General features: G+C 42.8%; 1 protein-coding gene across 1 annotated transcript; it reads left to right on the top strand.

Moving 5' to 3' along the window:
- Positions 1 to 9,715: 9,715 nt before the first annotated feature.
- LOC122494794 (vomeronasal type-1 receptor 4-like) lies at positions 9,716 to 11,232 on the top strand. Its single transcript, XM_043600245.1, has one exon. It carries the CDS (start codon positions 10,066 to 10,068, stop codon positions 11,023 to 11,025), a length of 960 nt encoding a protein of 319 aa, XP_043456180.1. The 5' UTR covers positions 9,716 to 10,065; the 3' UTR covers positions 11,026 to 11,232.
- Positions 11,233 to 13,973: the final 2,741 nt, after the last annotated feature.

Below are 13,973 nucleotides of genomic sequence, written 5' to 3' on the forward strand. Positions count from 1 at the left end.
TCCATCCCCAGGTGTTACACCCTTGGTTATCTTGCATTACATGGTAAAAGAGACTGTGCAATTATGGTTAATAATCATCTAACTTTATTTTTTTTCAATATATGAAATTTATTGTCAAATTGGTTTCCATACAACACCCAGTGCTCATCCCAAAAGGTGCCCTCCTCAATACCCATCACCCACCCTCCCCTCCCTCCCACCCCCCATCAACCCTCAGCTTGTTCTCAGGTTTTTTTTTTTTAATTTTTTTTAACGTTTATTTATTTTTGAGACAGAGAGAGACAGAGCATGAACGGGGGAGGGTCAGAGAGAGAGGAAGACACAGAATCCGAAACAGGCTCCAGGCTCTGAGCTGTCAGCACAGAGCCTGACGCGGGGCTCGAACCCACGGACTGTGAGATCATAACCTGAGCCGAAGTCGGATGCCTAACTGACCAAGCCACCCAGGCGCCCCTAGCTTGTTCTCAGTTTTTAAGAGTCTCTTATGCTTTGGCTCTCTCCCACTCTAACCTCTTTTTTTTTTTTTCCTTCCCCTCCCCCATGGGTCTCCGTTAAGCTTCTCAGGATCCACATAAGAGTGAAAACATATGGTATCTGTCTTTCTCTGTATGGCTTATTTCACTTAGCATAACACTCTCCAGTTCCATCCACGTTGCTACAAAGGGCCACAATAATCATCTAACTTTAAATCACGAACAGAATCCTGGATCATACAGGTGGGTCCAAAAGTATCACGTGACCTTTAAAGAACAAGAAGGGAAATTGAGAGATTGAGAAGAGGGGAGGGAACCAGTGCTGATGCAGGCTTTCAAGGTGGAGGGAGCCACATGGAAATCATTTAAAAATCTTTATTTACTTTTGAGAGAGACAGCATAAGCACGTGAGAGGCAGACAGAGACAAGGAGACACAGAATCCCAAGCAGGCTCCAGGTTCTACGCTGTCAGCACAGAGCCCAAGGCAGCGCTCCAACCCACGAACTGTGAGATCATGACCTGAGCCGAAGTTGGAGGCTCAACCTACTGAGCCACCCAGGCGTCCTGCAAATCATTAAGAAATTTTTTTTTAATTAAGAACAATTTTTTAATGTTTATTTATTTTAGAGACAGAGAGACCACAAGCAGGGGAGGGACAGAGAGAGCCGGAGACACATTCTGAAGCAGGCTGCAGGCTCTGAGCTGCCAGCAAAGAGTCTGACGCAAGGTTCTAACCCACGAACCATGAGATCATGACCTGAGCTGAAGTCGGACACCCAACCAACTGAGCCACCAAGATGCCCTGCCCATCATTTTTTTTAATACTTATTTTTTTTTAGCAAGTACTTGTATTTTTATTTTTTTAATATAATTTATTATCAAATCATTTTAAAAACTGAATTCTACTAACATAAATCAACCTAAAGAAATCTAACCCCAGAAGATCCAGTTAAGAGACCAGGCTTTGATGACATGTAAGAAAATAAATGGGATTTGTTTGAAGCTGGTAAATTCACAACAGAAATCTAATGTATCTATATAACAATATTCTCATGAATTACCCTAAACTATTATACATTTTTTCTTAATGTTTATTTTTGAGAGTGAGCAAGCAAGCAAGAGGGGGCAGAGAGAGGGAGACTCAGAATCCAAAGCAGGCTCTGAGCTGTCAGTACAGAGCCGGATGTGGGACTCGAACCCACAAACCTTGGGACCATGACCTGAGCCCAAGTCCCAAGTTTAACCAACTGAGCCATCCTAGTGCCCCAAAACTGACACCATTTTTAATCGAGGTGTAACAATTTACTTTTAGGTTTAGGTTTGTCCTCCTTGTATGTACTTTCCGAGTATATCAGATAGTGTCTGAAATTGCATAAAAGTGCTATGCATACACACCGCATTAACAGCCTGTTAGTTCAATGGTTACGTATGTACCATCATACTGGACTGGCTTTCCAAACTGTGCTCTTCAACCGAATCCATCATCCCTTCAAAACCTAGATGCCCTCGAAGGCAGCACATGGATCCTGGAACCCGTCACCGAAGACACACGGTTAAAAGTGCCACCAGACTCTAGTGCGAATCTGTCCCTCTCACGCGACCCTGACACCCGCCTGTCGCGGGCAGGCTCCGGGCAGCCGTGAGCCCAGAGCCGAGCTGCCCTCAGCACGCGGTCCCGTGCCTCCCTGGGGCCCGCAAGCACCCCCAGGCCACCGCCAGCCCACACTCCCTCACAACTAACCTTCCAGGAGGAGAAGCCGCAGCTCTAAGCCAGTTCCTCACCTGGAAGGGCCAAGGGCGTCTGAGGGAGCTCAACGGTCACCTGACCCTGCCGGACATGCGCGCAGGCGCAACGAGGCTGTAGCCACGCCCACACGCCCATCCCCGAGCTCGCGCCTGCGCAGAGGCCGCCCAAGAAGGCCAACTCCCTCCTAGGACCTGCCACGTGCAACTGCGCGCTCAGGCTTCCCTGGAGGGTCCTCAGACTTTCCCTCTAGCAGCCCCTCCGTCCCCACGGGAATCACCTGTGCGGGTTCTATTCCTTCCTCTTCAGTTGCTACATGTGAGGAACCCACAGCATCTGTGTTGAGATGGGACGTAGGCGAGTAAGAGGGTCAGGTGTGCTCTGCTTGCTCTCTCTAGTGCTACCGAAAGGGGGATTGGGTGGGGGGGATGCTGTGGAAACAGAGTTCTGGGGAGAGAAGCAGCAGCAGCACCACCAGAGACTCTGTTGAAAATGCTAATTCATCGGCCGGACCGCAGCTGTATCTCAATCTCTTAGAGTAGGGTTCTCCTGTAGACTCTGTTTCAACAGAAATGCAGGAGATTCACATACAACACTTTGAGAGGCAATGTTTGGCCAAGTGGTGCTCATTACTGGCTTCCTGTTACGATCACCAAGGGGGGTTTTAAGAACTATCATCTCCTGTGCCTACTTCCTGATCATAGATGGCCATACTGTCACTGTGTACTCTCATGGTGGAAGGCGCCAATGAGCAATCTGGGATTTTTACAGGTTCAGTGTTCTCATTCATGAGCATACATCCTCATGACATATGCATTGCCACAAAGCATCCCATCTCCAAATGCTAGGGCTTAGATTTCCCCATATGATTTGGGGCTAGGGGGAATAAACGTTTATTCTCTTCCACTGATGTAACTACTTAGCAGATTTAACAACAAGACACAAATATATTCTGAAACAGTTCTTAGATCAAAAACATGAGGGGCCTTGCCTGGGTACTCTGATTACAGTGTCACCATCTGAATCAAGGGGTCAATCGCCTGGACTTCATTCTCCAGAGCCTGGGGAAGAATCCTCTTCCATCATCTTTTAGGTTATTGGCACAATTAATTTCCTTCTTATGGTTTCCACATGTGCCCCCGTACACTTCAGCTCAAAGACAGCAACAGTCCGTTAAATCCTTCTTAGGCTTCAAATCTCTGATTTCCTCTTCTATCAAATCTCTCTGGCTTCTCTCTCTTTTGAGGGTGCATGGAATCACTTTGAATCCACAGATAATCTGGAATAACGTCTCTTTTTAAAGGTCATCTCATTAGTAACCTTAAACCCCCAAATCCCTTTTACTTGGTATCATAACAAAGGCAAGGGAGTAATCCCAATTGGACATCTGCCTATAATATTATGAAATCAGTGAAATTTTACAATGAATAAAATATTTTAGAAATTATCAACATATCCACAACTCTCTCATCTCAGGTTTCTAGGATGAATACACAGTGAAATATCTTTCAAATATTCAGGTATCCCATGTTTTATTTTCTTAAAGCCCATGCATTAGAGCTCTTAAAGCTCATCTGGTTAAAATAAAGTGTTCGGTATTAGAAGTATCACCACACAAAAAAGAATCTTCCTCAGATCAATGTTGGGGCATAAAATTTCCTTGATCCATAACAGTTCTTCAACAGATATGCAGAGTTGGGGATGAGACAGCTCTTTCCCACACTTGCAACTCTGGATACCAGTCAACAGCCTCTCCAGCCTGACCTGACCAGGCCACTTCCTGCACCTAATTTCCCAAGGAACGGTTGGCATTTGTGTCCTAAAACTGCATCTTCCCTCCCATACTGTGTGTTCTATTTCATGATGTGAAGGGACATATAACATGAGGAAGAGTTTTGCCTCCTGAGCTGAGATTAGAAACTATCCCTGATGCTTGCGAATGACCATATAGTGAGAATTAATGAATGGGTGTCAAACAGTGGCCTCCAATCTGTCTTGTGCCACCACCCCCCTCCCAGTTCCCAGGCTCCTCTGCCCCACACTGCATGCCTCTCTCCTACTGTGGTCCTCCACACCCCCACCCCAAGAGCCCCAGTCACCTGCTAAACCTCCATGCACCCCTCACCTGGACTCAGCCCTATGAGACTTCTGCATCCCACCCCAACTTCCTTCCCATCACCTTTTCGACATCTGTCACTACGTGTCCACTATTCCAGGGACTCCAAGGTGATCCTCCTGACCTTCCATCTTCCCTGCAAACTCTTCTTTTTCTAATATACCACTCCAATCCCAGTATCTCACCCATTCCCTGGGTCCTCTACACCCACACCATGTGGTGTCCCCACCTCAACTCCTGCGTGAACCCAATCCACACCCAGATGCATTTCCCGAACCCTATCACCCCTGACCCTTTCTCCTGGCTTCTTGGCTCCCTCACTGCCCACTATCCTCCCTGTCTCCCTCACTGCCCTGTGCCTCTTTGCCTCATTCAAGGTCTCCTCCAGGGTCCCTCTCCTCTTCACTCTATCTGGCTTGGACTAAACGGTCTTCTTTCAAATTTCACCTGCCCCACACTTACTCCTCTTCATCTCTCCCACCATGACTTTAACCCCTCCAAGACCTTGTCTCCTGTGGGTTTCACCAACAAGACTATTAATATCTTCCCTACTAAGTGCCCATCCCCATTATCACCTTCACTCCCATGAACCATGCATCTTTCTGCAGAACCCAACATGCCTAATACCCTTCACTCCCCTGCACACTTTATCTCCTTGTACTCTCAAATATCGCAATGCCCCTGCGACATTGAGCACACGTTTGTCTTTTGTCCTTCTGCCTTCTTTCTTCTCCTGCACTCTCTTCTCCCCTCACCACAGGACTTCTGCACCACCATCCAGTCCTTATGTCCTTCTTTCCCTGCACCCTCTCTCTCACTTGCTCTGTCACGCACTCCAACTTTCCCACCACAGCCCTAACTAGGGTGGTAATGCTCAAAGCAATATTTGAGGTTGTATATTGTAAATATTCCCCTCGTGGGTTGTAGTACTCTTGAAAGGATTACAGATGATAAAAGGGCCCCATTTCTGGCATCCAGATGTCCAGAAATAGACCTCTTCTTTTATACAAAAACATGTCAGCAAGAGACCCACACCCATGATGAAAGCGTATGTTGATTTTATGAAAGTGAACATGAACTGTGAGTTTGTGTAAAAGTGTGATGATTTTTTTTCAATATATGAAATTTATTGTCAAATTGGTTTCCATACAACACCCAGTGCTCATCCCAAAAGGTGCCCTCCTCAATACCCATCACCCACCCTCCCCTCCCTCCCACCCCCCATCAACGCTCAGTTTGTTCTCAGTTTTTAACAGTCTCCTATGCTTTGGCTCTCTCCCACTCTAACCTCTTTTTTTTTTCTTCCCCTCCCCCATGGGTTTCCGTTAAGTTTCTCAGGATCCACATAAGAGTGAAAACATATGGTATCTGTCTTTCTCTGTATGGCTTATTTCACTTAGCATCACACTCTCCAGTTCCATCCACGTTGCTACAAAAGGCCATATTTCATTCTTTCTCATTGCCACGTAGTATTCCATTGCGTATATAAACCACAATTTCTTTATCCATTCATCAGTTGATGGACATTTAGGCTCTTTCCATAATTTGGCTATTGTTGAGAGTGCTGCTATAAACATTGGGGTACAAGTGCCCCTATGCATCAGTACTCCTGTATCCCTTGGGTAAATTCCTAGCAGTGCTATTGCTGGGTCATAGGGTAGGTCTATTTTTAATTTTCTGAGGAACCTCCACACTGCTTTCCAACGCGGCTGCACCAATTTGCATTCCCACCAACAGTGCAAGAGGGTTCCCGTTTCTCCACATCCTCGCCAGCATCTATAGTCTCCTGATTTGTTCATTTTGGCCACTCTGACTGGCGTGAGGTGATATCTGAGTGTGGTTTTGATTTGTATTTCCCTGATAAGGAGTGATGTTGAGCATCTTTTCATGTGCCTGTTGGCCATCTGGATGTCTTCTTTAGAGAAGTGTCTATTCATGTTTTCTGCCCATTTCTTCACTGGGTTATTTGTTTTTCGGGTGTGGAGTTTGGTGAGCTCTTTATAGATTTTGGATACTAGCCCTTTGTCCGATATGTCATTTGCAAATATATTTTCCCATTCCGTTGGTTGCCTTTTAGTTTTGTTGGTTGTTTCCTTTGCTGTGCAGAAGCTTTTTATCTTCATAAGGTCCCAGTAATTCATTTTTGCTTTTAATTCCCTTGCCTTTGGGGATGTGTCGAGTAAGAGATTGCTACAACTGAGGTCAGAGAGGTCTTTTCCTGCTTTCTCCTCTAGGGTTTTGATGGTTTCCTGTCCCACATTCAGGTCCTTTATCCATTTTGAGTTTATTTTTGTGAATGGTGTGAGAAAGTGGTCTAGTTTCAACCTTCTGCATGTTGCTGTCCAGTTCTCCCAGCACCATTTGTTAAAGAGACTGTCTTTTTCCATTGGATGTTCTTTCCTGCTTTGTCAAAGATTAGTTGGCCATACGTTTGTGGGTCTAGTTCTGGGGTTTCTATTCTATTCCATTGGTCTATGTGTCTGTTTTTGTGCCAATACCATGCTGTCTTGATGATGACAGCTTTGTAGTAGAGGCTAAAGTCTGGGATTGTGATGCCTCCTACTTTGATCTTCTTCTTGAAAATTACTTTGGCTATTCGGGGCCTTTTGTGGTTCCATATGAATTTTAGGATGGCTTGTTCTAGTTTCGAGAAGAATGCTGGTGCAATTTTGATTGGGATTGCATTGAATGTGTAGATAGCTTTGGGTAGTATTGACATTTTGACAATATTTATTCTAAAGTGTGGTGAATGTTAATGTTAATGAGGGTGAGTTTTTATGTGTTCAGTATGTGCCTGAGTGTTTCAGAGTTTCAACAGCAACTTGAGTACATAAATGATCATGGATGTGTCTAATAGTATGTGACTATATGCAAGTGTGTACATACATGAATATTTGTGTCTGCGTGTGTGTAAAGGATTTATGTTTGTGTGCAGCCTGGGTTGCCCACCATTATGGCTCTGACTTGAAAATGGCTAGTAACTGCATAGTGAACCTGTATCAAATGTGGATTTGTCTGTAAGAAAGAAAACAAAGGATCAGTTTCAACTCCTAATTTGTGTTTCTTCTTACCAAACAGTAAGTGCTCATTACTGAAAATTCAGCATTAGAATAGAATAGAATAGAATAGAATGTGTAGAGGAATGTTGTAACCCTTTGATCCTCTTGAATTAAGTAGCCAAGGATTGGGTCATCCAATATTTACAGCAGTGGTAGAATCTTCTGGTTGTGCCATTGGATCCTGCTGTTTCAATCTGTAATAGACTCTTTTAGAAACTTCTATGGATATTGTTAGATCTCTAATTCTTAGCAATGGGGGTCAATAATGGTCAAGCATATTTTCCTACATAATTTTCATATTAATTAGCATTGGGTTATTTAAAGGAGTCCAAATTAATCAACTTTGACCTGTGAAATGATTTCTATAGAATGATTTATAGAATTAAAGTATAGAATAGTGACTTCTATAGTGAGGTATATATATACATCATGCTCTCCTTTTTACTTGTATTTACTCCTATTGATCCCAGGTATCTTGTCTCATTCCATTTCTCTACTAATAATCTTAATTGATGGTTCCATTCAGGGGTCTGAAGATTAGGAAACTTATTAATTTCTGGGTTGAGGAACTTCTCTGGGAAGTGAAAAATCCAGTGGGACACACAGCCTTCCCCACCAATCCCTCAGATGTCAGAACACAGTAGTTTGTGCTGTCCTTAATAGAACCCATCTACCTACAGGAATCAAGGGGGGAAAACGAGCCTTCCACAAATACTCCAATAGTGTCCTAGGAGGATCTAAGTAGAAACTCATAATTGTTTTTCATAATTAACAACTAAGTGGAAAAGTTTCAGACATATCTTCAGCTCCCAAGCCTGTACTCCCAGTGCAGCAACAAATGAAATAATTGTACTTCTGAGAGAGGTGACCTCACAGGATCACAAACCTATATCTCAGAGTCTGGCTGCCTCCGTCCCATATACAGACTGGCTGCCACATCCTTCACACTGAGCCTCTCCCGGCAGCAGGAAGGAGTTGGTGAAGATTTCTATTTCAGTCTGGCAGCCAGTGTCTGTATACAAAAAGGCAAAATGAGAGCCTGGGTGAATGACCATATCAGAGAAGGGCAATCTTGTGTGTGTATTAAATGATTCATTGTGAAAGTCATGCAGGAAGGCGGAATAATTCTGAGGCTTGAGCTGAGCTAGAAGAGATGAAGTCCTAGACCTTCACCAATCCCTGACAGCTCCTAATGCGATGAAGGTAATCTTCACTCATACTGATGGCTGGTGTTCAGTGCAAGTAATAATACACACTGATTTTTAAGTCCTTAAGGACTGAGCTGTAAAATTAATCTGCTGTGCAGCCTACATTATAAGAATCATAGAATGAATTTTCAAGCGCTTGAATTACATGTGTGCCTCCATGCTTGTAGTAAAGAGTATGAAGAATGTACAGGAACCATGTGATCTTGTGCACAAAGTGTATGCAAATGGTAATGGCTTGATTTAAGCAGTATTCTAATTCCAGATGTACCATGGAATTATGGGGACAGTAATTAAGTCTTAACTGAAAACAGCCATATCTGTGGATTATAGTGTATCTACATTCATTCCGAGCAACAGGTAAGGAGCAGCTGACATAAAAATGATGAGTTCCAGATGGCACCTGTCAGGTTCATATCATGTTCTTTCCACCCATTTAAAAATTATTCTGCTATCAATACAAAAACCAAGTACTTTGGTTTCTAACATGTGTAAGAATACATGCCTTGCAGATGCCATTTTGCACTACTGTCTTTCATATTAATACCAGTCACAAATCTTAGTTCATTGATAATAGTTTTCCTTAACTCGGGAATTAATAAGTAGATAATTGTATCATCTGAAATCCATACTAATTTAGTTTCTTCCTTACACTATTTTATCATGCATTAGTGTTTTATGTCCAAAGTTTGTGGAATTATGTGTGGTAATTCAACAATTCCTGTGATTGCTACCATTACACTTGGCTTCCTCACATAAAAGCAAATGAATCTTTCCTCTTGCCATCCTAATATTAACCCCCTTTTGCATCCACTACACATTACTTGCCATGGGACAGGTTCCAGACGTATGCTACTACCAGAATGCATGCATGGTTACTAAGATATTTAAGACTCACCCATAATTGATATTATCCTGTTGAACAAAGCTTTAGAAATTAATGCAAACTTGTAATAAAAATTGCACAATACCACCACTCTAAAATCAACCACAAGGTGTCAAATCAAAACTAACTACAGATCTGGATTATTGGATGGACACAGCTAACTAGATGTCTAGCAGGCCATGGAGGCTCAGGGCACTGTTTCTAGCCGAATTGGTTCCCAGCCCCCACGCAGCCTGAAGGAGTAGATTTGGACAAATACTTAATCTCTCTGTGTGTCTATTTTCTTCACCTTTTAACTACAGCCACAGTAGTGCCAACCTCATAGACTGTGGACCATGAAGAAATTCTCATATGAGTGCCCTCACAGGAGTGATTTTATAATACGGCTCTTTAAAGTTCTGCATTCAGCCCTCAGAAGCTGCTAGGAAAAGAAGACCTCAAGTAGACGTATCCATGGGCAAGGAATGGAAAGCAGAACATGGTGGATTTCAGCTGACGTGATACATGTTGCCTATGTCTCATATTTCCATGCAGGAAGTTCTAGCCCAGAAGGCAACTGTCAGTGACTAGGACCAGAGAGAATGGTCAAATGGGATCTGGCCATCGGTCTGATCTTCTTAACACAGACTACCGTTGGAATCCTGGGCAATTTCTCACTTCTTTGTCATTATATCATCCTTTCCTTCACTGAGTACAGGTGGAGGTCCACAGATTTCATTCATAAGCACCTGATTGTAGCCAACTTCTTAGCCCTACTCTGTAAAGGAGTCCCCCAGACCGTGGCAGCATTTGGGCGGAAACATTTCCTCAGTGACATTGGATGCAAACTTCTTCTCTTTCTTCACAGAGTGGGGAGGGGAGTGTCCATTGGTAGTATCTGCATCTTGAGCGTCTACCAGGCCGTCACCATCAGCCCTGGGAACTCCAGGTGGGCAGAGCTTAAAGTTAAAGCACCCAAATACATTTTCCCCTCTATTTTCCTGTGTTGGGTCCTGCAAATGCTGGTGAATATCATTTTTCCTATCTACTTAACGAGCACATTGAGTGATAAGAACACCACAAACAAAAAGGATTTTGGATACTGTTCTTCGGTTCGTCATGACAAAACTAGCGACTCGCTGTATGGACTGTTGTTATCATTCCCTGATGTGTTATGTCTGGGGCTCATGCTCTGGGCCAGCAGCTCCATGGTTTTCATCCTGTACAGGCACAAGCAGCGAGTCCAACATATTCGAGGAACCAATGCTTCTTCCAGAACCTCCCCGGAGTCCAGAGCCACCAAAACTATCCTTCTCCTGGTGAGCACCTTTGTCTATTTTTACACCCTCTCCTCCATCTTTCAACTTGTTATGAGTCTTTTTGATAATCCCAGCTTGATCCTCGTGAATGTCACTGCAGTCGTGTCTGTGTGTTTCCCAACTGTCAGCCCCTTTCTGCTCATGAGCCACAACTCCAAGGTACCCAAGTTACCCAAGGTACCCAGGCTCTGCTTTGCCTGGAAAAGGAATATAAGACCTCCTTGTCTTATGAAAAATATGTAGACTGTATGTACTTCTACAAGGTACAGCTGCCAATTCGTTCACCCCCCTCACAGTCCTAAAAAAAAATGTATGAGTCACAAGGAATGGTAAACAGGAAAAGTTGACCATCTTCTTTAATATAAACAATAATTCATAATAATACTGTAATGAGACATCATTATCTTGTAAATACTCATATAATTGAAGTTTTTCTAATACTTTCATTAATGCATTTCAGAATTTATTCAATAATAAACACCAGGTCTTGAAACAATCTGGATATTACAGATAAGTCTTCAAGTGTGTGAATTTCAATCGAAAGCAATACATTTCCAAGAAAAGAACCTGGCTTGAAATCATAAGATATGTGAACATGCCTTAGCGGGTAGCCTTGTCATTCCTCTGATAAAGTAATGTCCCCACTGCATAAAGAATAGACTGGCCAGGGGTGGTGGAGAAAAAAATCCGTTTTCAGGCAATGTAGTCTCTGTGAGCCACTTATGAGTTTTGTAGGTAATTCACATCCTTAGAGAGTGGTCCCTGATTTATTTGAAACATGATGTTAGGAAGGGAGATGAGCATGTTGATCATATTTTCATGTAGAAATGAACAGACCGGGTCAAAGAAAGCCACAAAAGGCAAAATATGTTTCTGCTGATATTTAAAGGCCATCAAATGAGTGTCAACAATGTAAACAGAAACGTGTTGTGATCTGGAGAAAGCAGATTTTTCTCTATTATGTTAAGATGACTTGGCCACATGGGCAAGAACGGGGTTTGGAGGTGCATGCTCCAGTCTCTTTGCGGGCACACACAAGCCTCGGGCTCATTTACACAGGTATTCAGCTGGGAATTCAAATCCCTGAACTCAGCATTTTCTTTTACCTCTTTGCCCAGCAAACAGCGAACGTTATCATGTTTATTTGTTTTCTGAAAATCTTTGCAAGTGTCAAATACATGCTCACCCAGATACTTCTTCAAGTGGCTGATCAGGAGTCTCCAGGGCAGATCTTCTGTGATGGGTTATCGGTGCTCTCTTTAGCAATTTTATTTTTTAATGATTGTTTATTTTTTAAATTTATTGTCAAATTGGTTTCCATACAACACCCAGTGCTCATCCCAAAAGGTGACCTCCTCAATACCCATCACCCACCCTCCCCTCCCTCCCACCCCCATCAGCCCTCAGTTTGTTCTCAGTTTTTAAGAGTTTCTTATGCTTTGGCTCTCTCCCACTCTAACCTCTTTTTTTTTTGTATTTTTTTTCCTTCCCCTCCCCCATGGGTTCCTGTTAAGTTTCTCAGGATCCACATAAGAGTGAAAACATATGGTATCTGTCTTTCTCTGTATGGCTTATTTCACTTAGCATCACACTCTCCAGTTCCATCCACGTTGCTACAAAGGGCCATATTTCATTCTTTCTCGTTGCCACATAGTACTCCATTGTGTATATAAACCACAATTTCTTTATCCATTCATCAGTTGATGGACATTTAGGTTCTTTCCATACTTTGGCTATTGTAGAGAATGCTGCTATAAATATTGGGGTACAAGTGCCCCTATCCATCAGCACTCCTGTATCCCTTGGGTAAATTCCTAGCAGTGTTACTGCTGGGTCATGGGGTAGGTCTATTTTTAATTTTTTGAGGAACCTCCAACACTGTTTTCCAGAGTGGCTGCACCAATTTGCATTCCCACCAACAGTGCAAGAGGGTTCCTGTTTCTCCACATCCTCGCCAGCATCTATAGTCTCCTGATTTGTTCATTTTGGCCACTCTGACTGGCGTGAGGTGATATCTGAGTGTGGTTTTGATTTGTATTTCCCTGATGAGGAGTGATGTTGAGCATCTTTTCATGTGCCTGTTGGCCATCTGGATGTCTTCTTTAGAGAAGTGTCTATTCATGTTTTCTGCCCATTTCTTCACTGAATTATTTGTTTTTCAGGTGTGGAGTTTGGTGAGCTCTTTATAGATTTTGGATACTAGCCCTTTGTCCGATATGTCATTTGCAAATATCTTTTCCCATTCTGTTGGTTGCCTTTTAGTTTTGTTGGTTGTTTCCTTTGCTGTATGGAAGCTTCTTATCTTCATGAGGTCCCAGTAGTTCATTTTTGCTTTTAATTCCCTTGCCTTTGGGGATGTGTCAAGTAAGAAATTGCTACAACTGAGGTCAGAGAGGTCTTTTCCTGCTTTCTCCTCTAGGGTTTTGATGGTTTCCTGTCTCACATTCAGGTCCTTTATCCATTTTGAGTTTATTTTTGTGAATGGTGTGAGAAAGTGGTCTAGTTTCAACCTTCTGCATGTTGCTGTCCAGTTCTCCCAGCACCATTTGTTAAAGAGACTGTCTTTTTTCCATTGGATGTTCTTTCCTGCTTTGTCAAAGATTAGTTGGCCATACGTTTGTGGGTCTAGTTCTGGGGTTTCTATTCTATTCCATTGGTCTATGTGTCTGTTTTTGTGCCAATACCATGCTGTCTTGATGATTACAGCTTTGTAGTAGAGGCTAAAGTCTGGGATTGTGATGCCTCCTGCTTTGGTCTTCTTCAAAATTACTTTGGCTATTCGGGGCCTTTTGTGGTTCCATATGAATTTTAGGATTGCTTGTTCTAGCTTCGAGAAGAATGCTGGTGCAATTTTGATTGGGATTGCATTGAATGTGTAGATAGCTTTGGGTAGTATTGACATTTTGACAATATTTATTCTTCCAATCCATGAGCACGGAATGTTTTTCCATTTCTCTATATCTTCTTCAATTTCCTTCATAAGCTTTCTATAGTTTTCAGCATACAGATCTTTTACATCTTTGGTTAGATTTATTCCTAGGTATTTTATGCTTCTTGGTGCAATTGTGAATGGGATCAGTTTCTTTATTTGTCTTTCTGTTGCTTCATTATTAGTGTATAAGAATGCAACTGATTTCTGTACATTGATTTTGTATCCTGCAACTTTGCTGAATTCATGTATCAGTTCTAGC

Source organism: Prionailurus bengalensis, chromosome E2 (assembly GCF_016509475.1).
Source record: "Prionailurus bengalensis isolate Pbe53 chromosome E2, Fcat_Pben_1.1_paternal_pri, whole genome shotgun sequence".
NCBI lineage: Eukaryota > Metazoa > Chordata > Mammalia > Carnivora > Felidae > Prionailurus > Prionailurus bengalensis.

What these genes read in the sequence shown, in the direction of transcription:
- LOC122494794 (XM_043600245.1), top strand. Translation starts at nt 10,066, where the DNA reads ATGGTCAAATGGGATCTGGCCATCGGTCTGATCTTCTTAACACAGACT.